The sequence below is a fragment of the Bufo bufo genome, chromosome 11 (genome assembly GCF_905171765.1).
Source record: "Bufo bufo chromosome 11, aBufBuf1.1, whole genome shotgun sequence".
NCBI classification, from domain to species: domain Eukaryota; kingdom Metazoa; phylum Chordata; class Amphibia; order Anura; family Bufonidae; genus Bufo; species Bufo bufo.
In genome coordinates this window covers 20,753,861-20,779,486 of record NC_053399.1, presented here as the reverse complement: position 1 = coordinate 20,779,486, position 25,626 = coordinate 20,753,861, and the positions used below count along the sequence as shown (strand labels likewise).

General features: G+C 43.3%; 3 protein-coding genes across 5 annotated transcripts in view; 1 reads left to right on the top strand and 2 right to left on the bottom strand.

Moving 5' to 3' along the window:
• CCDC88C (coiled-coil domain containing 88C) overlaps positions 1–25,626 on the bottom strand; it is a 139,924-nt gene that overhangs the window by 23,353 nt on the left and 90,945 nt on the right. The window lies entirely within an intron of this gene.
• The window catches only part of DGLUCY (D-glutamate cyclase), a 131,308-nt gene that overhangs the window by 73,181 nt on the left and 32,501 nt on the right, over positions 1–25,626 (top strand). The window lies entirely within an intron of this gene.
• Positions 244–19,752, bottom strand: GPR68 (G protein-coupled receptor 68). Of its 3 annotated transcripts, none has more exons than XM_040412111.1 (2): positions 19,628–19,752; positions 244–2,257 (listed from the first exon to the last, which is right to left on the bottom strand). In XM_040412111.1, the coding sequence occupies exon 2, from the start codon at positions 2,211–2,213 to the stop codon at positions 1,062–1,064; it is 1,152 nt and encodes a 383-aa protein (XP_040268045.1). In that variant the 5' UTR covers positions 2,214–2,257; positions 19,628–19,752; the 3' UTR covers positions 244–1,061. The 3 variants fall into 3 exon arrangements, with proteins under 3 accessions (XP_040268045.1, XP_040268046.1, XP_040268044.1); XM_040412112.1 differs by lacking the exon at positions 19,628–19,752 and adding an exon at positions 19,515–19,560; XM_040412110.1 differs by lacking the exon at positions 19,628–19,752 and adding an exon at positions 4,664–4,818.

Sequence of the window (25,626 nt, the reverse complement as noted above, 5' to 3'; positions counted from 1 at the left end):
GTCATCAATATATCATCGGTGGGGTTCCGACTCAGGCACCACCGGTCGGCTGTTTGAAGAGTCCTAAGCTCTTTGATGAGCGCTGTGGCCTCTTCCTAGGCCAGTGATGTCATGTTCGTTGGTCACATGGCCTAGGCGCAGCTCGGTCTCATTTTCGTAAATGGGGCTGAGCTGCAATACCAGGCACATGCACTAAACACTGGACGGCACTGCGAGGAGGCCGTGGCACTCACTAGAGTGTCAGACCCCCGACTATCTGATATTGATGACCTGTCCTGTGGATAGGTCATCAATATTAGAATCTTGGAAAACTCGGTTAAACTTAATAGATTTGTCTTGACTTTTTGCCCTTCCTGTAAACTTCGCCTACTTTTCTTTACACTTTTTTTTTTTTGCTTGTGCCATAATTTACAACTTTTTAACGCAAGAAAACCATCAAATAATCACCCCTATATCTCAAGCAGCAAGTGCAGTTTGCAGAGTTTCAGAATAAGTTATTCTAACGATACCCAAGATATCAAGTTTTTATCACCAGGATTGGTAATAAATATGGGATCGCAGTCTAACTGCTAGGACCTCCAAAAGTCCTGAGAACTGAGATCCCTGCCTCCCCTCTCTGAATGGAGCAGTAGTATGCATGTTGGTCCACCGCTCTATTCACTTCTATGGGTCTAACAGAGACCTCTCTGCATCACTCCTATAGAAACGAATGGTGAGGAAGACCGACAAGCGCAGTACTCCGGATCCAGAGAGGTGACTCAGCGACCCTCTGCTCTCAGGATTGCAGTTTTGGACTTGCGGTAGACCGGGATCCGGTATTTATCTCTTATCTAGTGGATAGATGATAAAAAAAATAACTTTTTGTGGAATAGCCCTTTGAATTTTTGTAAAAATCTAGTGATAGTTGGCGTGACCCTTGAGTAACCAGTGAATTAATCACCAAACAGTGTACGGCACGGGAAGGGTTAATAGTTTACGTATGCTTTTAGCATTTAGGAAAGGGCGTGAAAACAGCACAATATGATAACCGCCAAACGACATAGTTACTCCATTTTATTTCTCTATACCTGAGGGGCAGGGCCCTCCTCATTTCCGTTTTCAGCACTGGATGTTTTGTCTTTGCACAGGACAGACGTCTCCGTTTCTGCCGGGGATGAATTTGTTTCTGCCGGGGATGGATTTGTTTCTGCCGGAGATGGATTTGTTTTGCCGGTCTTTGCTCTGGAGACGTCCGTATAGTTCATCTCATACGCGTCTTTTTGCCCAACCTTCCCACAGCTTATACAGCCAAGACAAGTGTCTTTGAACCTCAGAAAGTCCTTGTAGGTGCTCTCGCTGGCAAAGCAGTAGAGCGCAGGATCGGCAACGCAGTTCAAGCTGGTGAGCAGCAGGGAGAAGTGGTAGACATTGAATATTTTGGAAGCAAATGAACAGTTCTTCTCAAACAAGCTCCGAATAACCACGAGTATGTGATAGGGGCCAAAGCAGATGAGAAAGATCAGGATGGTGCTGAGGACCAGCTGCTTGATCCGAAGCTTCCTTTTTGTCTGCGTCCCTTGGCTCTTTCGAATGACCCTGAAAATACGCCAGTAAGAAAATAACAAGAGAAAGATTGGAAAGAGGAAGCCGGCAAAGAAGCGGTAATAATTGATACTGTGCTCCCAGCTTTTTATGGGATAATGTTCAAAGCAGACAATATGGCTGTCGGGGTCCTTGCTGACCTCCCCATGCCCAAAGAAGAAAAAACTAGTCATTATTTCCTTGAACCAGATGACCATACTAACCACAAGGGCAGCTTTCCTAGTCCGAAGCTTGTGGAATCGGAACGGGTGGACTAGGGCCAGGTATCGGTCAATGGAAATGCAACACAAGAACCCAATACTAATGTATATGTTTTCATACAGGAGGATGCCGCAGATCTTGCACATCAGCTCATTGTAGGTCCAGTTGTCATGTTGAAGGACATATTGAATCCAGAAGGGCAAGGAGAAGATATACAGGAGGTCCGCCACGGTTAGGTTGACCAAATATATCCCCAGCTCATTCTTGGCTTTGATTTGAAGATAGCCATAGTACAAAGACAAACTGTTTGCTGGGAGACCGATGACAAACACAGCAACGTACACCACTGGGAAGAGGGTCTGGTGTATGGTGTGGTTGATGGTGCAAGTGGTGACATTGATCTCCTGGTTGTCTCCAGTTCCATTCTCCATGTCAGTGCCCAGGTCACTGTCACATCATTAGACCTGGAGGATCTCTGTGAAGAACATGATGATATAATTTAGCATAAATTAATTACCGCAATACCCCCTTGTCAAAGTTATAAAAAATCCCCCAAAGGCAGGAATTGTCATAAAATAATAAAAGTTCATACCTAAAAATGTCATACCTATCATCTTTTGGCTTCAGCTATTGATTTGTGCTTGTACCCCAGACGCGACTACAGCCATTTTAATTTATACAGAATGAGAACGCTGATGCCGGTGATTGGCTGCAGTGGTCACGTGCAGATCATTGCTGCAGCCAAACAAGGAAAATTTGGGAGGATCGGGGTAGTCTCTCTGGAAGCAGCAGTGGTAAAATAGGTGAGTATATGTTATTGTATTGTTTCATAAAGATTCCTGCCTGGGAGGAACTTTTTTTTTTTAAATTGACCTCTTTATTTAATTATTTTTCACGTAAATATAGTTGGCGCATAATTTGGGTACTATTAAACCAAAAAGTGACGATGCTTAAAGGGAACCAGTCAAACTGAACACATATAATCTGCAGGCAGCGTGTTTTAGAGCAGGAGTAGCTGAGCTATAGGTTTGTGTGAAAAGATTCAGTGTAACTTGTGCTGGTTCAAAATTATTTAGATTCCTGCTTTATTTTTTTTGCTGCACAGATACCTGCTCAGCATAGAAATTTTGCGACATTTTGCATTTTTACACCACTCACTCTAGCTTTGCAAAGTAGAAAGGAAAATGGACGAGTTTAGCCTGTTGAGCTGATTTAAGCCAGATTAATTATCAAGTCACAAAAATTGGACAAACTTTGTATGAAATTTGATGAACTGGCACAATTTTAGCGCTCATTGTTATATTTGAAAGAGGTTGTTGCAATGTAAGGCTGCAGAATAAACTGTTCATGTTATAACTAATCATTAAAATCATCATCAATCAGGTAACTCGACATCAGGGGTAAATGGCTGTCTAGTATTCAGGAGATGACGGGGCCCACGGATCTCACTGAAAGGACCCCTACAAATGAGTCAGAGTGCGAGTTGGTGCATCTCATTGGTCGAGACTAGGGATGAGCGAACGTGCATTTTTGGGGTTCGGGTGTTTGTGCAATTCCGTTATCACGGAATATAACGGACTGCACCACGTAAGCCTTTAAGAGACATTCCGTTTTGCATTCTGTCATAATAGAAGTCAATGGGGAGCATAACGGATCTGGGCGGTTTCCGTTATGCAGGACAGGACTCATGCATTACGGAAACCATCCGGATCCGTTATGCTGCCCATTGACTTCTATTATGACTAGGGATGAGCGAATCGACTTCGGATGAAACTTCATCCAAAGTCGATTCGCTCAACCTTAATTATGACTGAATGCAAAACAGAATGCCTCTTAAAGGATTCCCTGGTCCATTACGGAATTGCACAAATACCCAAACCTGAACTTGAAAAATGCAAGTTCACTCATCCCTAGCCGCCAAGAGCAGTGATGGCCAGTTCGCAGTGTTCACCAGCAAACACATGCGGGCTGCCATCTTGACTCACAAGTCCGGCTATGCACAGGTAAGCTCTTACCTGTGCCTGTGCCGGGAGCCGGTCTGAAACAAATGCGGTCACTGGGAGCAGGCAGTTCCGAGAACAGCCCGATGAAGTCCCCCGGCGGCTGTTCTCGGAACTGCCTGCTCCCGGTGACCGCATTTGATTTCAGACCGGCTCCCGGCACAGGTAAGGGCTTACCTGTGCATCGCCGGACTTGTGAGTCGAGATGGCAGCCCGCATGTGTTTGCTTGCGAACTGGCCATCACTGGCCAAGAGTGCTTATCCTTTGTATAGAGTACATGCACATTTTGGTCCCCCAGTTGTCACTTCTGAGTCCTTTGACTTTTAGAGAAAGCATTTGGCTTGCAGCCTTAGGGCTCATTCACACAAACTTTTTTTTTTTCATTCCGTATACGGGCCGTTTATTGCGTTCCGTATACGGTCCTTATATGGAACCATTCATTTCTATGGGTCCACAAAAAATGTCCGCTACATTTTGAGTCCTGTCCTATTATTGTCCGCAAATCACGTTCTGTGGCTCCATTCATGTCAGTGGGTCCGCAAAAAAAAACTGAACACATACGGAAATGCATCCGTATGTCTTCCGTATCCGTTCCGTTTTTGCGGAACCATCTATTGAAAATGTTATGCCCAGCCTAATTTTTTCTATGTAATTACTGTATATGCCATACGGAAAAATGGAACAGAAACGGAAACACAACGGAAACAAAAAACGGAACAATGGATCCGTGAAAAACGGTCCACAAAACATAGAAAAAGCCATACGGTCGTGTGAACAAGCCCTTATACCTATTATGATAACCTGTATGCATATTGGTATCAACCTATTCTCTATTTTTGCAATAGCACACTATCTTGTAAACTGCACCACCTTCACTCACCTGCCGTGTCTTCACCAGTATCTGTTACCCTGAGGATGGGGCAAGAAGCGGAATCTGATGCAGCGGTGCACATACCCAGCTACCTCTCTCATATAACACGCACACAGTTTCCGTCATCCGCCACCAAGTTCCTCTCTAGATGTTCACTTTGTGTCTTTACTTCGTATTCAGATTTGTTTTTCCTCCTAACAATTTGTTAAATGTTTCCTGCCCGTATTAACAGGGCTCTCCGCCCGCATTAACCACTCACAGTAAAAAAATGACACACATCCTGTGAGCAAACAAAGGCTCGGGGCGCTTTATCGCTGGTCCCTCTAGGGTGTATAAAATAAACACCACAACAGGATGGGGTGTAAATAGCTTTGCCCAATGATTCTCATCTTGCTCAATGATAGCTGATCCTGCCAAATATTCTTTGAAATAAAAAAAAATAAAGCAGCTTTCCAAATATTCTTGTTTAAAGGAAATGCGTAATCAGAAAATGATCTATTGTTTAAATCATGGGGGTCATTTATGATGAGAAGCACGCCACTTTCTGGCGTACTTTTGTCGCAGATTTGGTCGCAAACGGGATTTGCGGGTGAATCTACGACTTTTCCCCACTTGCGCCACTTTTCCATGGGGGCGTGACATGGGCAGGGCCATCGCATTTTTTCATTTTCTACGCCTGTTTTTGGCATAGAAAATAATAAAGCAGTTTAAGCCGTACAGGCTTAGTACCCGACTGGACCCAGATAGATATTTACATATTGATAAAATATAACTTTTATTCACTCAATTCCTTGTGAGCAAAACAAAAAGGTATTAAAAATAAACTGCTACTTGTGTCCAGTGTCTGATGTCATCTGTATTTAGTTGCTCATAGCAAGGATGTGCACTCTTCCTGCTAATCACATAGGTGCTGCTAACGATTCACTAAAGGCCAGTTACATCACTATTAATAAATTCTCCTTAGGCCTCATGCACACGACCGTTGTTGTGTTCCGTGTCCGTTGTTCCGTTTTCCGTGATATTCACGGATCATGGAACAACGGAACCCCATTTTGCGGAACGGAACACAACAACGGTCGTGTGCATGAGGCCTTAATGCGTACATGCTGTATATATCAGACCTGAGGGCACAGGCAGACAGATCACTAAAACCTAAAGCTGCCCCCCCGACAGCTAGACTGGCTTCTTCAGGGGTTTTGGGCAGAAGTGAATTGAATTATTGTTTTTATATTTATAGACAGGGGAGAGAGTCTTTGGGCTCTGACATTACTCTGACAGCTCACTCCACTTTCACATATGGCTAAAGTCAGTTTTAGCCAAGTCAGATATATGATCGGCCCTTTAAGACTGTAATAAATGTGGTTTGACGGCAGCAGTTTATCCGTCAGTAAGCAGCTTTACAAAAGTCGCACTTCTTTACGAAAAAGTCGCATGTTCTATTAAAAAGTCGCATAAGATAAGCATGGTCCTCATTGGAGTGAAACTGCGCATTTTTTTGCGACTTTTTAAATAGTCGCAATAGTAAATCTGTCTAGAGATTCATTTACATAAGAAAACACGCCCACTTTCAGAAAATTGGCAAGCATAGTGCAGAGTCAATAAAAGTCTCAAAATTTTGCGCAGTTTAAGCGATTGCGCAAAAATTAGCGACTTTTTCACTCCATTATTCTGACTTGAGCTAATGATAAATCTGGCCCTTTGTTTTTTGAGTAATTTAAGACAATATGAGCACATCATTCTCCTTCTATTGATACGCTTATTGTTAAGTTGATGCGCACCCATACACTGCGCAGGACCTGCACACTTTGAAGTATCCATCACTAAAATTTCTAAGTCTGTGCGCACCCTAAATTGAGGCTAGCACGGCATTTTTCAGCTCTAAATCTGTGCGCATTGGGAAGGCGCGCAGGACGCCATGAGGGAATTCCGCACAAACACCGTGATTGGTTGAGCGGTGTAGCGAAGGATGGATACTATGTTGTGGTATTGGGTAACTGTGAATGATAGTGACACCCATCTATATGACGCTACTCACTGTCTGTGGCGTCGTCCTTCGCTTCTGCCCAAAACCCCTGAAGAAGCCAGTCTAGCTGGCGAAACATGTCGGGGGGCAGCTTTAGGTTTTAGTGATCTGTCCGTCTGTGCCCTTAGGTCTGATATATTCAGCACGTACGCATTAAGGAGAATTTATCAATAGGTAGTTTTAGCTCTAACGTCAGTCAGTGATGTAACTGGCCATTAGTGAATCGTTAGCAGCACCTATGTGATTAGCAGGAAGAGTGCACATCCTTGCTATGAGCAACTAAATACAAATGACATCAGACACTGGACACAAGTAGCAGTTTATGTATTAAACCTTTTTGTTTTGCTCACAAGGAATTGAGTTTTAACACGCTTAAATAAAAGTTATATTTTATCAATGTAAATATGTAAATATCTCTCTGGGTCCCGTTGGGTACTAAGGCTACTTTCACACCAGCGTTTCGGTGTCCGCCTGTGAGATCCGTTTCAAGGTTCTCACAAGCGGCCCCAAACTGATCAGTTTAGCCCTAATGCATTCTGAATGGAGAAGGATCCGTTCAGAATGCATCAGTTTGGCTCCGTTCCGCCTCCATTCCGCTCTGGAGGCGGACAACAACTGTGCGGAGCCAAACAGATCCGTCCTGACTTGGGGACGGATCCGCTTGATGTTGACACAATATGGTGCAATTGCAAACGGATCCGTCCCCCATTGACTTTCAATGTAAAGTCAGGACTTAGACTTTTTTTTACATAGAATGCAGAAGGATCTGTTCTGAACGCATACAAGCGTTTGCATTATAGGTGTGGATCTGTCTGTGCAGATACCAGACGGATCCGCACCTAACGCAGGTGTGAAAGTAGCCTAAGCCTGTATGGCTTAAATTGCTAATTATGTAAATATACCTATACCCAGATAGGGTCCTCCATTGTTGTTCTGGCGTAGATTTAAGCATGTCACAGTTAGGCCTCATGTACATGACTGTAGTTTGCTTCCGCGTCCGTTCTGCTGATTTTAGCATTTCAGGTGCGGACCCGTTCATTTGTATGGAGCCGTTGAAAATGCAGATAGTGCACCGTTTGCCATCCGCGTCCGTGGTTCCAGTCCGTCAACAAAATATAACCTGTCCTATTATTTCCATTCAAGTCAATGGGACCGCTAAAAAACTCGGAGGCACACAAGATTGTCACCCGCATGGCATTTGCATGGCAAACCTGTCTTAGACTTTTTTTTACATTCCTTTATGTCTGGTGGTCCTCCAAAAATAAAGGAAGACACAAGGAAACAGAAACGGATCACGGAACAACGGAACCCCATTTTGCGGAACGGAACACAACAACGGTCGTGTGCATGAGGCCTTATGTAGAGGCTGGCGCAGTTGATGTGTCTAAGTCTACATGACTTAGGGCTCATGCACACGGCCGAGAGCGGTCCGCGGCATGAAGCGCACGGCATCATAGCAACCAATGACGCCGTGCGCTCCTGCTGTCAGCAGGAATCCCGGACGGGTTACCACGGACCGCTCTCGGCCGTGTGCATGAGGCCTAAGGGATATGATCCTACTTGAGGGCTCCGTGGGGGTCCCTGTGCGCCACGTGCTTGCTTGGATTCTAACTCCACTAACTGTGGAGGAGAGGTGAACATATTGGGCTGCTGTTATGTTCTATTCACCTTGCGGTTTGCAAGGAGTCAAGTTATGGTTTTTGTACTACTAATCCCCCATAACTCATCCTTTCCCCTTCCCCTCTCCTCTCCTTTTCCCCTCACCCCCCTTCTAAAAACTGACTGGTTTCGAAAGGTTGACGTAATAGCTCCTATATACTACTCTGATGCTGTAAAGTACTACTTATCATATCACACTGTATGTACAACTTTATTATGTCAGCCTGAAATAAAAACATTTGAAAATAATGATGGGAGTGAGAAAAATACAGAATGCACACAGAAGCTATCTATCTTTTGCGGGTACATTGTTTTAAAGGGCATCTGTCAGCAGTTTTGTACCTATGACACTGGCTGACCTGTTACATGTGCGCTTGGCAGCTGAAGGCATCTGTGTTGGTCCCATGTTCATATGTGTCCACATTACTGAGACATATGATGTTCTAATATATGCAAATGAGCCTCTAGGAGCAACGGGGGCGTAGCTGTTACACTTAGAGGCTTTGCTCTCTCTGCAACTGCCGCGCCCTCTACACATTGATTGACAGGACCAGGCAATGTAAAAAGTGATCATGCCTGCCCGGCCCTGTCAATCAAAGTGCAGAATATAACATGTATAAAGAATATAAGACAAATGAGTCTTCTGTGTATATAGGGGACCTCTCCTTCATTGTAAAGGTATTCCGACTTCCCAGCCTCAGGAATCTGGTTTCTCCCACAATAAACTTTACTACTTTGGAGGAATCTGTGTATATTCACATTTTAGGCCGATATGATAACCTAAACCAAAGAGTACACAAAGCCGGGTAGAATGATTCCTGGAGGTGTTGGGCGTGCGGGGATTAACACCAGCATATTAACTATTCATGGGTAGTGTTGAGCGAACTTCTGTTTTAAGTTCGGCGTCTAAAGTTCGGCTTCCGGTTAGCGGAGAATCCCGATATGGATTCCGAATTCCGTTGTGGTCCGTGGTAGCGGAATCAATAATTGGCCATTATTGATTCCGCTACCACGGACCACAACGGAATTCGAAATCCATATCGGGATTCTCCGCTAACCGGAAGCCGAACTTTAGACGCCGAACTTAAAACAGAAGTTCGCTCAACACTATTCATGGACAGTAAAGATGCTTCCTGCTCTGCTGCAGGTGTCTTGTTGGAAGTTTCACATGTTCTGACTGCAGACTATTACACCACTGACTTCTCTAAAGATCTGCAGAGCATTACTCTGTCTGCAGACTATTATACCACAGACTTCTCTAAAGATCTGCAGAACATTGTTCTGTCCCCTCTGCCTCCTCACAGATACATAGTGATATATTCTCCACAATATTACACCACTGACCTCTCTAGAGATTTGCGGAATATTGCTCCTGCCCCGTGTACCTCCTGACAGATTTATATTGATATATTCTGCAGATTATTACACCAGTGATCTCTGTAGAGATCTGCAGAACATTGTTCTGACTGTCCCCTCTATCACCAGACAGATTTATATTGATATGTTCTGCAGGTTATTACACCATTGACCTCTCTAGAGATTTGCAGAATATATTGCTCTTCCCCTTTGCCTTCTAAATGATATACAGTGGTATATTCTGCAGATTATCACACCGCTGACCTCTTTAGAGAACTGCAGGACATCACCATATACCTTCTGTTCCCTGACCAATACATCTAGTGATCATCGACCATTCATTTTGTAAGTCTTAGTTAGAAAGTATAATATACTGTATATATGGAGCCAAGCTATGTACAGACTTGGGGTACTTTCACACTAGCGTTTTTCTTTTCCGGCATAGCGTTCCGTCACAGGGGCTCTATACCGGAAAAGAACTGATCAGGCATATCCCCATGCACTCTGAATTGAGAGCAATCCGTTCAGGATGCATCAGGATGTCTTCAGTTCAGTCATTTTGACTGATCAGGCAATGCTACGGTTTTATCTCCGGCGAAAAAAAACTGAAGACTTGCCTGAATGCGGCATTTTTCCCCATAGGAATGTATTAGTGCTGGATCCCGCACTAATAATACCGGCATGCGCAGACCGGTGAAAAAAGATACAAGACGGATCTGTCTGTCCGCATGACAAGCGGAGAGATGGATCCGTTCTTGCAATGCATTTGTGAAATATATCCGCATCCGGATGCGTCTCACAAATGCTTTCAGTCACATGCAGATCGGCGGATCCGGCGGGGAGTTCCGACGACGGAACTGCCTGCCGGATCACACTGCCGCAAGTGTGAAAGTAGCCTTAGCGTGCAGTAGATAATGCCACCCCTGCTCCATTGCGTTTCTGCAGCCTCTTGTCAGACAGAGCTGCCAGTGGGCACCTTGGACATCAGACCCCTTTGCTTTCCATTGAGGTCTTTAGCTCCTGAAGGGCTCTGATCACTTGTTGTCAGTCTCTGCCTTCTTAGATGCGATATTATTCAGACATATGGCAGTCATGACTGCCATAAATATGAGGGTCATTCACAAGTTGTCTTCCTCCAGTGTTGTAGGTGAGGGGTGCACATAAAACAGATGGATACATCGCTGGTACAATGCCTGAGCTCCCTCATAGACCTGTGCACAGACGGTGACATCACACTGAGTCAGGGCGCTGTCTCCAGGCAATCAATTCTTGCTTGAATTTCTGGCAACAATAATTTTTTCCTACAAAAATAATTTTTTTCCAGGATGCAGAGTCATCCCGTCACAGAAACCAGACACATGAAAATGCACGTTACTACTCATTGCAAGGCCCTTCTTAGTAGCTGTATTCTTGGTGTGGGGGCGACCTGTGCAATAACATTGCTCAATATGTTATTTTTTATTTTATTTTTTATTTTTGTATCCTGAAAGTAATCACTGAAGAATTTTCATGAATGCAGAAGTTTTCTGAGTGCATTATCTTAAAAAGGTGTATTTCACCCTCCGTTCTAATGTATGCTGGAAATACGGCGCCCACCGAAAAAAAGTGTTGCCATCAGCAAAATCAGAAGAGGTTGATTTGCACTAATTCTCCTATGTCTCTGTGCACACAGTGGGTCTTAGGTTTCATATTTCCCATGGAACTTCAGCTAACTTCTGGAGCTGGTATTTTTAGCACAAAAAAAAACACAGAAAAAATGCAGTTGGAAAAACTGCCACAAAAATTGCAGAAAATTGCCAGCAAAATCCTATGTGTAAACCCACCTTAAAGGCAGTAATTTTTTATTATTGTATTGTACTAATTTTAAGCTAAGAATAATTTTTTTCAGTTGGTTTTCATTAAAAATGTTGAGCCCCTTTCTCTGTACAGCCTTGAGATTCTCTAGTAGTATGCTCTGTATTTTTACTGTTTCCCATCAAGGAGCTCAGCCGATGGCTCCTTATCTCTGATCTCTGACCTCCTTAACACACATTATAGCTCAATTCTTACCCTACTGATAAGAATGTGGCTTAAGGCTGTATTACATAGCCAGATGTGGCAGATGATTGTTGGGAGGGAGCGTTCCTTCCCGGCAATCCCCTACTAGCTAGCAGAGGAGACCACTGCTATTCCATACAGAGATCTCCTCCACAGCAAGGGTGGAAAAGTGGCGTGGTTAACACTTGAGACAAATAGCGCAGATGAAGCCAGAAATCTAAGACCGCTCTTTAAGCGCACAGACTGCCGGAGGGTGCGCCTAATTTATGACAAGGCAAGCACCTCGTCATAAATTAGGTGTATTCTCTGGCGGTGCAGGGGCTATCAAGACTGCTGGTCTTGATAAATCTCCCCACCCTTGTCGGCAAAGTGGATGAGATTTTACCAAATATCATCCACATCTACAGGAAAAAAAATTCACTGCAGAAATGCACCTCTAGGGCAGACTTTAAATTAGCAAAATGTAAATTTGTACTGCAGATTTGAAAGGTGTAGAGTAAAATCCTCACGGGAAAATATGCAGCATTTGCCGTGCATTTAGCACAGATTTACCCTAAAGGGGGTTTCCCACAGTATCACTAGGATATGCCCTCACTCCCTGGCATGACTGCCGGGACCCTCATAATACATATAAGTGCACCGCTCCTTAATCACTGGACACATGTTGTCCTGGGAATCCGTGGCCGAAATCTCAGGCTGGACCCTCACATCTCTGCCGTGGATTAGTGTTTCTAAATGCTGCGGATCTGCACGCGGATTTAACCCCATTTAATGTTAATAAAAATGCACACAACATAGACTTCTAAGGCTACTTGTTGTTTTCCCGGCATTGAGATTTCCGTTTAGTCCTCATGCATTCTATATTTAGTGACGGATCCGTTTTTGTTTTCCATTTTCATTTCACACAACCGCATCCGAACGGAACAGATGCATCCTGATGTGTAAAAACAAAACGATCAGTTTAATTTCGTTATTGAGATCCTCTGTCGTATGTCAATACCGGAATTAACAACACAAGTGTGAAAGTGGCCTTATTCGTGTACCGAAAAATCCTTGCCATATGTACTATGATGGCAGGTTTCCAATCGATAACACCAAGAGACGGATTTAGAGCAGATTCCACGTGGATTTAGTCATAGAATATACACTGAAATACATATGGAAAATCTGCCATGTGAACATACCTTTAAAGGGGTTGTCTAGCTTCAGCAAGTGGCTTTTCTCATGTAGAGAAAATTAATACAAGGCACTTACTAATGTATTGTGATTGTCCATATTGCTTCCTTTGCTGGCTGGATTCATTGTTCCATCACATTATACACTACTCATTTCCATGGTTATGACCACCCAGCCATCAGTGGTGGTCGTGCTTGCACACTATAGGAAAAAGCGCCAGCCTCTCAAGTGGCCCGGACCGTAGGAGCTCGCATAGGCTGGTGCTTTTTCCTATAGTGTGCAACCAAGACCACCACTGGTGGATTGCAGGGTGGTCGTAACCATGGAAACGAGCAGTATATAATGTGATGGAAAAATGAATCCAGCCAGCAAAGGAGGCAACATTGACATTCACAATACATTAGTAAGTGCCTTGTATTAACTTCCTCTACATAATAAATGCCATTTGCTGAAGTGAGACAGACCCTTTAAGGATCCTTCATAGACTTTACCTGCTTTGCTGGGGTGAAGCTGAAAGGGCTTTCACCCGGGTTCAAGTGGTCAGACCCCTATTGATCATAAAGTGATGGCTAATCATATGGAGTGCCCGTTATTACTGATGGGACAGTCAGTAGAGGTAGACAAATAATTGGGTTATGCATGAGGCAGTGGCATACCTTCCATGGAGGCAAACCACGTGACGGCTATGGGGCCCGGGGATGAGGGGTTCGACGCTGAACTCCTTCCTCTGTTCCCAACATGAAAACACTGCGTTTTCATGCCACCTCCAGTAGGGGGAGCTCAGTGCAAAGAGATTTTACAGCTTCCATTGCAGTCTATGGTAACTGTATAAATTCATGCACTGAACTCTTTTGGCAGACAGTTTTATTGTACACCTGTATAATGGAAGCCGCAGACATAGAGCTGTATGGGGGAGATATATCACTGTATGTATGCCAGTTGTATGGGGTATGTACGTTGACAAATATGGTGCCATATTTATAATGCACCTGTTTTCTGGCATAGAAGTTAGATAAAGTGGGTAAAACGAAGGGCAAATTTTTATTACAATTTTGTATTTAATTTAAAAATGTTCTGCTTAATATAAAAAAATATTTAAAGTTTATCAGAAATCTGAGGTTTGCGCTTTCCATTCCATGTTGTTTGGGAGTATTTGATGCATACAGACAGGGAAACCTAGTGGGCTCAGGGGGCTTATACTAAGCTTTGCCATGTGCCCTATGACATCTGTGTCCTCCCCTGGCCTGAGGTTCTGTTCACTCTGTTCTGCAATAGGTCTATAATGCAGCAGACTGATCCAACTGACTTTGATGGGGGTCGCCGGGACACTCCTTACACAAGTGTGAACAAAACCTAATCCGGTTGATTATTGTAGCATGATGTGTATAGATGCTGTCTAAACTTCTAAAGCTCGACAATCACTGGAGATTCCAGATACCAGATTCAGACAGACAGCGCCTTTTTGTCGCTTCAAGGGGTTGTCAGAGGGTTTAATACTGATGACCTGTCTTCAGGATAGGTGATCAGTATCTGATCGATGGGGCTCTGACTCCCAGCGCCCTCACCGATCAGCTATTTGAAGAGACCGTGACGCTATGCGAGCACCACAGCTTCTTCCTAGGCCAGTGATGTCACCTTCTTCGGTCACTGGCCTAGGTGCAGCTCAGTCCCCTTCAAGAGAATGGGCGCCAATACCAGGCACAGCCACTATCCAGTGGACAGTGCTGTGCTTACTAAGTTGCAAGTAGGCCGTAGCACTCACTGGAGCGCCACGGTCTCTTCAAACAGCTGATCAGAAGGGGTGCCAGGTGTCGGACCTCCACCAATCTCCTACCTATCGCATACTGATGACCTATCCTAAGCATATGTCATCAGTATTAAAGGCTATGTACACTTTCAGAGTCATTTTTTGTTTATGATTGCATTTTGCTCATTTATGGCTAAAAATAATATTTTAAATTGGCCTTTATTAAAAATATTGAGCCCTTCTGTCACAAAGGATTAACTGTTTTTCTAGCTGTGTGACTGGTACTTTCGGTTTGTGCCGTCATCTAATAAACCTCATTCTTGTCATTAACATAAGAACTGTGCTATAATGAGTGTTTATAATGTCAGGGAGCAGAGATAAGGAGTCTGTCTGCTCCTGGTCTGACGGAAAAGAGAGAAAATCCACAGGCTGCTACTAGAGCATCTCAGCTCTGTACAGAAAAAGGGCTCCATATTTGTAATAAAGACCAATAGAAAAAATGATTTTTAGCTCAAAATAAGTACAATGCAATAATTTTTAAAAAAAAAATGCACCCAGAGATGTACATAGCCTTTAAATACTTGGACAATCCCTTTAAGTGAGTTTGAAAATGCAAACTAAAGGCAGATGAATAGGTTTATCTGCATAATAAGATTTTTGTATGCTCAAAATATAGGTGCAAATGTCCATGAGCCATGTGAGAAAGAGGAGTGTCTGACCTGCGCAGCACGTTACTTCACATATATTATATCATGGTAATTAGCACTATTTCTGCTGACTTGTTAATTTTTGCATTTTACGGCTCTGTTGATAAATCTCTGCCATGTTCTAGGAGATTTACGTTTCTCTCCTACTTTCTCCTATTTTACTAGGTTATAAACTTATAGTTATTTGAATATTGACTACTTTTGGGCTCCGTGTCTCAGTTCGTAAAGGTGTTCGGTGCAATGTCTTAATTATCACGGGTGTACGATGAAATTCACAAAATCCTTTCTGCAAGTGTTAACTAATCCACTGGCCGCCCCTGAGTTGCCTGCAAATGAGTGATTGCATTGGCGCTGTAATGTATGCACAGTCAATATGCAAGAAGCACTTAGCAAACCACTCATGTCCTCAGAAGGTAAAGATGGGGTTTTCAGGATCACTTAAACCCCAAATGATCAGAGGAGAGAGAATTCCGGAACCACAGAAAGGTATCACGATAGAGGGAGAGGGGACACCAACCTGGGCAAGCCGCGGGCAGCACTAAAGCTAGAGAAGGGGATTACGGGTTGCCGTCTAGATACAGGATGGAGTGGATACGGTGTGTGACATACACAGATGTAGCAGGACCTGAGTTTATCATTTGGTAAAGAGGTAATATCAAACATTGCAGGTCTGCTACTGGTGGCATTATGATGTGTTACATAGGACTGCAGGTTACATCTTCTACATTATCTATACTCAGAGAGTTATCATGCATTGTCTGTAGGTCTGCAGGTAACATCTACTACGTAATCTGCACTCGATAAGTTATCACTGTGTTATTTGTGGCTTTACTTAGGACTGCTGGTAATATCTGTTATATTAGCTGTACTCTGAGAGTTACTAGTGTTATCTGTGGTGTTACATAGGACTGCAGGTAACATCTACTACATTATCTGTACTCCGTTATCACTGTTATCTGTGGTTTTGCACTAGAACTGCTGGTAATATCTACTATATTATCTGTACTCAGAGAGTTGTCACTGTGTTATCTGTGGTGTTACATAGGACTGCAGGTGACATCTACTACATTATCTGCACTCAGAGATGTCACTGTGTTATCTGTGGTGTAACATAGGACTGAAGGTAACATGTACTACATTTTCTGTACTCAGAGAGTTATCACTGTTATCTGTGATGTTACATAGGACTGCAGGTAATAACATGTACTACATTATCTATACTCAGAGTTATCACTGTTATCTATGGTGTTACATAGGACTGCAGGTCACATGTACCACAGTATCTGTACTTAGAGTTAGCCCTGTGTTAACTGTAGTGTTACATAGGACTGCAGGTAACATCCACTACATTATGTGTACTCAGAGAGTTATCATTTTTACCTATGTTGTCAATGTGTTATCTATAGTGTTGCATAGGACTGCAGGTAACATCTACTACATTATCTGTACTCAGAGAGTTATCACTGTGTTTTCTGTGGAGTTACATAGGACTGCAGGTGACATCTTCTACATTATGTGTTCTCAGAGAGTTATCACTGTTTGTTATCTATGGTGTTACATAGGACTGCAGGTAACATCTAATACATTATCTGTTATCAGAGTTATAACTGTGTTATCTGTGGTGTTACATAGGACTGCAGGTAACATCTACTACGTACATTATCTGTATTCAGAGTTATCACAGTGTTATCTGTGGTGTTACATAGGACTGCAGGTAACATCTACTACATTATGTGTACTCAGAGAGTCAGGCCTCATGCACACGACTGTGCTTTGTGGTATGCAAACCGTGGATCTGCAAAACACGGATACCGGCCAAGTGCATGCCGCCATTTTAGGACATGTTCTATCTTTTTGTGAGGCTGCAAAACGGACATACGGATGTGGACATCACATGGAAATTAATGGGTCCGCATCCGATCCTCAAATAGCGTGGATCAGATCAGAACTGAAAATATGGTTGTGTGCAGGAGACCTCATCACTGTGTTATCTTTGGTGTTACATAGGACTGCAGATAACATCTACATTATCTGTAATCAAAACACACACATAATGATAACTCTCTGAGTACAGATAATGTAGTAGATGTCACCTGCAGTCCTATGTAACACCACAGATAACATAGTGATAACGTCCATAGTTTTGGAGTGTGAGGTTTTGATCTACATGCTGTAACTTTGCTGCCACAAATAAAGAGACACAACAATTACTTTGCAGTGCTAGAACTTCATTTATCATTGTTTTGCTACCAAAGAACATGGTGTTGTAACACAACAGATAACACAGTGATACCTCTGAATACAGATAATGTAGTAGATGTTACCTGCAGTCCTATGTAACACAACAGATAACACAGTGATACCTCTGAATACAGATAATGTAGTAGATGTTACCTGCAGTCCTATGTAACACAACAGATAACACAGTGATACCTCTGAATACAGATAATGTAGTAGATGTTACCTGCAGTCCTATGTAATATAACAGTGATACCTCTGAATACAGATAATGTAGTAGATGTTACCTGCAGTCCTATGTAACACAACAGATAAACACAGTGATACCTCTGAATACAGATAATGTAGTAGATGTTACCTGCAGTCCTATGTAATATAACAGTGATACCTCTGAATACAGATAATGTAGTAGATGTTACCTGCAGTCCTATGTAACACAACAGATAACACAGTGATACCTCTGAATACAGATAATGTAGTAGATGTTACCTGCAGTCCTATGTAATATAACAGTGATACCTCTGAATACAGATAATGTAGTAGATGTTACCTGCAGTCCTATGTAACACAACAGATAACACAGTGATACCTCTGAATACAGATAATGTAGTAGATGTTACCTGCAGTCCTATGTAATATAACAGTGATACCTCTGAATACAGATAATGTAGTAGATGTTACCTGCAGTCCTATGTAACACAACAGATAACACAGTGATACCTCTGAATACAGATAATGTAGTAGATGTTACCTGCAGTCCTATGTAACACAACAGATAACACAGTGATACCTCTGAATACTGATAATGTAGTAGATGTTACCTGCAGTCCTATGTAATATAACAGTGATAACTCTGAATACAGATAATGTAGTAGATGTTACCTGCAGTCCTATGTAACACAACAGATAACACAGTGATACCTCTGAATACAGATAATGTAGTAGAGTTACCTGCAGTCCTATGTAACACAGCAGATAACACAGTGATAACTCTTTGAGTACAGATAATGTAGAAGATGTCACCTGCAGTCCTATGTAACACAACAGATAACACAGTGATACCTCTGAATACAGATAATGTAGAAGATGTCACCTGCAGTCCTATGTAACACAACAGATAACACAGTGATAACTCTGAATACTGATAATGTAGTAGATGTTACCTGCAGTCCTATGTAATATAACAGTGATAACTCTGAATACAGATAATGTAGTAGATGTTACCTGCAGTCCTATGTAACACAACAGATAACACAGTGATAACTCTGAATACTGATAATGTAGTAGATGTTACCTGCAGTCCTATGTAACACCATGAAATAACAAACCGCAATAACTCTCTGACAACACATAATGTAGAAGATGTCACCTGCAGTCCTATGTAACACAACAGATAACACAGTGATAACTCTCTGAATACATAAAATACAGTAAATGTTACCCACAGTCCTATGTAACACTACATTCAACATTGATAACTAAGTGCAGATAATGTTGTAGATGTGACCTGCAGTCCTATGTAACACCACAGGTAACACGGTGATAACTTTGAGTACAGATAATGTAGTAGATGTCACTTGCAGTCCTATGTAAAACAACAGACAACACAGTGATATCTGTATGAGTACAGATAATGTAGTAGATGTTACCTGCAGTCCTATGTAACACCACAGATAACACAGTGACAACTCTCTGAGTACAGATCATGTAGTAGATGTTACCTGCAGTCCTATGTAACACACAGTGACATGTCTTCACCTCTCACCCTATGCTACCATTCCTCCTGGTTCCCACTATTGTCCTTTGAGCTCCTGATGGTTTTTCTGACCATACAGAGCACCCCCCCCCCCCTTCCCCAGTTTTCCTTTCTATATGAAGTTTCACATTTTATCTGCACACAGCGGATCATTCTGTTACCTTCCTTTGCGTTCTCTGTGTCTGCTGAGATGTGCCCCCTATAGATGCCCCTGTGCCCCCCAGAATGAAGCCCACTTGGTGGATGATGGTTGTTGTAGTAAATGTGCTCTCACCTCTGGATGAGGGTCTCTCCTCTCTGGGCAGGGTACCTCCCTGTACCTCTCACCATCATTATCTGCTATCATCCCACATCTGTTTAGCCCATGCACGGTCTCTCCCATATCCCTCCCTGTCCGCCTCTGCTCGCTCCAGACCCCTCCCCAGGTGTAACGCCTGTCAGAGACAGAAGCTCATCACTTTCCAATTGATCCGTCTACTAATCTTCATGTAGGAAAGCTGGTTATTGCAAGAGAAGGCAAACCCTGTGCTCAGCATTTCAGCTGCTGATTTTTATACATCATTTTATATTTGTTTTCATATATTTTTGCATACAGAGTTTGGACTGTCTCGGGGAGCAGATGGGTAGATGCAACATGTGCATAGAAAGCAAAGTGTGCATCAGAACCGATACACGGCTACAAGAAGTATGAGCAGCCACACTGTCAGTGATGATGGGGGATGTGGGCATCACATGCATACTGGCCCCATACTATCTACAGGTGTCACCTCTATAATACATAGACCCTTGGTGTTCATTGCTCAGCAGACCACTCATAAGGAGGCCACCTGTCCTGCATTGCTGGAACAGAATCTGTATCTTGCATTCCATGTTCTTCAGCCTATTGTGGTTTCCAGGATAATGATCTATCTGTGTTTATCTGCTCGTTACATTGAGAGATCTGATCGTCTCATCATGTCCAGAATAAGGGACCTGTCACTACCTGCTGATCAACTATAGTCCAAGTCAGTCGGAGCTCATTTAAGAACCTTTATACAGGCAGATAATACATGAACTAATGGATCATTTGTGCAACCGTTCGTTTCCATTATGGTCAGCAGCACATCCCCCCTGTTTACCTTTACTAGGTCAGTGATTGGCAAGGAACGTTGTATTTGCAGGCCGATAATCGAAGTGTAAAAGGCCCTGAGTATGGTAATCAGTATGTACTGACACGTTCACCGCTTGGGGTAACAGAACAGTAGAACACTAACTTTTCAGGTAGAAGATTCAATGATAGTTGGCGTACAGGACGCTCTGACACTTGGGGTACAGGACGCTCTGAAACTTGGGGTACAGGACGCTCTGACACTTGGGGTACAGGACGTGCTGACACTTGGGGTACAGGACATTGAAGTGCTAACACTTGGGGTACAGGACAATGAAGCACTGACATTAGGGGTACGGGACAATGACACTTGGGGTACAGGACATTGAAGTGCTAACACTTGGGGTACAGGACAATGACATGCTGACACTTGGGGTACAGGACAATGACACTTTGGGTACAGGACAATGAAGCGATGACACTTGGGGTACAGGACAATGACACGCTGACACTTGGGGTACAGGACAATGACACAGTGACTACAGGACAATGACATGCTGACACTTGGCATATAGGATAATGACAAGCTGACACTTGGGATACAGGACAATGACACACTGAGACTTTGCATGACAGGACACACCTTTGAGGTATAGAACACACCGACAGGGACAATGACACAGTGATACTTGGGATATAGAACAATGAAACACTGATACTTGGGGTGACAGGACAATGGCACATCAATATTTGGGGGAAGGACAATGACATACTGTCATTTGGGTACAGTGACACGGAGAGACTAGACAATGACGCACTGACACTTAGGTGACTGCTCAGTGAGTACCTTCAATAACTGCTGGCCAACATCTGTCTCTTTAGACTCCCGTATACACACATGCTGCACCTGTAGGCGTATTCAGTGAGATACTGACAGATACTGTATCTTTGGCAGCGACTTATCTCCCAGAGAACAAAAGGACCAGAAAAAAAATTAAGTTCATCGTCTGTCGGGGGCTCCACATATATATTAGATTGTCAGCTTTCCGTTTGGCTAGCAAGTGGAGAAATATATGGGGACTTAAGTGGAGAAATATGCCAGTATATTTCAGCTGTATGCGTATGATGTTGCAGTAATATTAGGGTCATTGAGGGCACCTTCCTATTCTTTGGGTTTGAGCGTTGATATGACACAGTGAAAGTGATTGTGCAGGTACAGGATTGCATATGCCCGCAGGTGGAGTAGAATGTATGTTATCTGTCTCCACTGACTCTTGTGCTACTAAAATCTGTATTGAAAGTTCCCAGGTAAATTAACTAAATGAGTCATTTACAATGTATGTGTAGCCTTAGGATTTTGGGTTGTATTTGTTGAACATTTGTCTCCGATATGCATTAAAGGGAATGTTTCATCGAGGATGATCTATTATTTCAGTCAAGTTCTCATATACATTTTTTTAATATGGGTACATATACTGTATTTTTTTTATAACTTCTCCAGTTAAAGGGAGTCTGCCAGCAGTTTTGACCATGCTAAGGCCTCATGCACACGACTGTGTCCATTTTGCAGTCCGCAAACCACAGATCCTCAAAAAAACACAGATACCAGCCTTGTGCATTCTGCATTTTTGTACTAGAACTGGGTATTGTGGTCCGCAAAACGGGGTGGGACATGTTGTATAATTTGCGGAATGGCCACATTGAAGTGGACGGCACACGGTTGCTCTCTTAATTTTTTTGCAGACCCATCATAATGAATGAGTGTATATACGATGGATCATACGCAGTCCAAAACTACGGCCATCTGCGTGCGGTTTTAATTGCCCAGCTTTATAATAAGGCAGGACATTGGGGGGGACCATACACCCACAAGTTCTTTCCTCAATAAGTCAGCTATGTGCTAGAGGAGGTCTTTTGTTTTTCCACAGAAACGTGGGATTCAGCAAATGAAATGAGAAATTTTTTTGAAAGAGAGATGGGCACCATTTGAAACATATACAAAATCTTAGGCATGATATACCTGTATATATATTTTAGGCTGTATTCACACGACAGTGGGCCGCCGTGCCTGTGTTGCCGACCACTTCCGTGGGCTTCCGGGTGTGGATTGTGGACCCATTGAAGTCACCACAATGCAGAGCGCACACGGGTGGTGCCTGTGCTTTGCAAACCCGGGTTTGTGGTCCGCAACACGGGAACCCGTGGCCCATGGTCGTGGGAATGTGGCCTTAAGCACATGGTTCCCATCTACGATATTAGGGGGATATCATAGGTCTGCGTTAAAGTCCTAATTTCTGCTAAGAGTGGAATATTATTGATGATTTAGCCCATGTGAAGGGGGAAGAAAACTTAGAGCGAGAGCGTCCCATTCAGGAATGGTGATATTTAAAGGGATTTTCTGATACTTTAAGTCATCAACATAAGATCATGGACCCCACTGATCAGCTTTGGGCAGCGCCAGCATTGGAGGCTATACAGTGGATGGAGCCGGAAGGAGAAGGTTCCATCCACTGTGTAGTGTCCATGCTGGGCTGCAGTACACTGGCATCGGAAACTACACGGTACACAGAACCCTCTGCCCACTGTACAGTTTTCAGTGCCAGCAGCTGCCCAAAACAGTTGATCGTTGGGTGCCAGCTGTCAGACCCAAAACCGATCTGAATGGATGACCTATCCCAAGGACAAGCCACCAATTTCTAAGTCTCCTTTAATACTTATGATTTATTGGAATTGACTGTGACGTCAGAAAGTTTATTGAAGTGCTCTGCAATCATTGATATGTGAGGACTGGTGATCCGGAATAAAAAATCATCAGCGATCCTGAACTTCCCGAACGTGTCGGACACATTATTTTTTCTGGTTCTGGAAACCCTACTCAAATGTTGGGGAAGGAGGGGGGCACTCGTGGCACCTGACATTAGTGATTTCAAAAAATGTGGAAAGAATCCCATTCACGTTTAATTCATGTTAAAAATGTTTTTTTGCTAATTTTTGGTGATACTTTTAATTGTACATGTCATAATCTATATTTTAAAAATATCCTAAAATCTTGCACTTTTCACTTCAGCCACTGAGCCTTATAATAGGCTGACACTTCCTGTTCTGTAGAGATGACTTCTCAGCAGTCTTCTCATTATCATTACCGCGACTGGCAAAATTTATACCCCTATTTTTTGCCCTATAAGATGCACCTGCCCATAAGACGCACCTAGGTTTTACAGGAGTGAAATAAGAAAAAAAGACCTCAGCTCAGACCCCCAATGTTAATCAGACCTCAGAACAGACCTCCAATGTTAATAACTGCCCCAAGCAGACCCTCAGATTAGACCTCCATGTGAATGACCCCCAATCAGACCTCAGATTAGACTACAATAAGTCCCCCAATTAGACTTTAGATCAGATTTCCATGTGAATGACCCCCAATCAGACTTCAGATCAGACCTCAATAAGTCCCCGAGACAGACCTCTATAAGTCCCCCAATCTGGAGGGCTGCAGTACACTGGAATCGGAAACTACAGACCTCAGATCAGACCTCCATGTGAATGGCCCCCATGCTCAGATCAGATCAAAAAATAAAATAATCAACTTACCTCTTCTCCTCCGGCGGTCGCCGCTCCTCACATCCATAATGGAAGCGCTCATTAGTGTTCGCCCCATAAGACACACTGACACAAGAATGCGTCTTATAGGGCGAAAAATACTGTATATAGAGAGAAAACACAAGATCTAACGTTCACAACAGGTGATGGTCATAGCCCACCTCAGTGACCTCTGCAAGGGTCATAGAAGCATGCCCACTACACTCTCACGAAGAAGTCAGTGAACATTTACCGTCTTTTGTAGCCTATGGTCCATGTGGTACTGTAAAGCATATCCCTGAATGCTGTTAGAAGCTCAGGTAAGATAGTCATCCCCATAGCATACAGAAATAGAATAATAATACCTACAATCAGAAAAAGGACTATGTGTTGATATCTGGTTTTAATTAGTAAAAAAAATAATAATAATCTAGGTGACACCAACCTTGGATCCCTTGAATCCGTTCGGGTGTAGTTGTGAGGAGGGGGAGGGGTGGGTGTATCTTTACACTTTCTTTCACACCTATAAGGATCAGCTGGTGACTTATGATGTAAGTAACAATGTGTTTATGTGACACACCCGGAGTGAGAGCTTATAAGATATACAAAGGCATCCCCAGGAAGTGAGATTGTTTATTCCTCCGGGACCGTCCCTCCATTATTGGCTTTTCTAGGTTGCGGAATCATGACTTGGAAATTCAAAGATAAAATCTCCTAGTGGGAGAATGTAGACTCTACCATTTGGAATGCTGGAAATTATAGTTTAATTGGCTTTCTGTAGATAGACTATAGATTACAATCCTTAGCTTTCATACACCAGTCTTAATGAGGAGCGTGCTGAAGTAAGAAGCGCCAAATTTATCAAATGCCACAGGCCTCTTAAAGGGGTTTTCCAGGGGAATAAATAAAAACAGGCAGAATGGGTTATAATAAAAATAAATAAAAACAAAATCAATACCCTCATTGATCCCCCGCCTTTCCAACTCTCCTGTGGTCCCCGTTGCTCCCCTTCCCAGTCCCTGGCTTGACACACAGGAAATGGCTTGGCTTGTCTGCTCAGCCAGTCTCTAGTCTCAGTGGTCACCGACTCAGCCAGTGATTGGCTGACAAGGCAGTCCCAGCCCTTTCCTGTGTGTCAAGCCTGGGATCAGGAAGTGCAGAGAAGCAGAGACCGGAGCAGTATTGGAATGGCAGCCGTAAGGGATCGGAGTGCTTCTGTGGGGTTTCTCTCTGTGTCTCCGTATCGGAAAACAATAGAACATGTGGACGAATCGATTCATCTCATTAGCAGGAGTTCTTCACCAGTGAGGTGAAGAAGCGCCCACCTGCCTGTTGATGGACAGGGCTGACCCTGACACTCCAGAGCTCAAATTCGTCTTCGGGGGAAGCACACGGAGTGCTGTCCGCATCTTTTGCGGCCACATTGAAATGAATGGGTTCGCATCCGAGCCGCCAAAACGGCGGCTCGGATGCGGACCCAAACAACGGTCGTGTGGATGAGGCCTAAATGTGGTGCAAAATGAGTAAAGCATTTGCAAAATGCTGAACTCTTGTACAGCTCCTCGACCTCTAGTAGTAGTCTAACAATATCTTACTTGTTATAAACC

Coding starts and splice junctions, on each gene's coding strand:
- GPR68 (XM_040412111.1), bottom strand. CDS start 2,213: ATGGAGAATGGAACTGGAGACAACCAGGAGATCAATGTCACCACTTGC.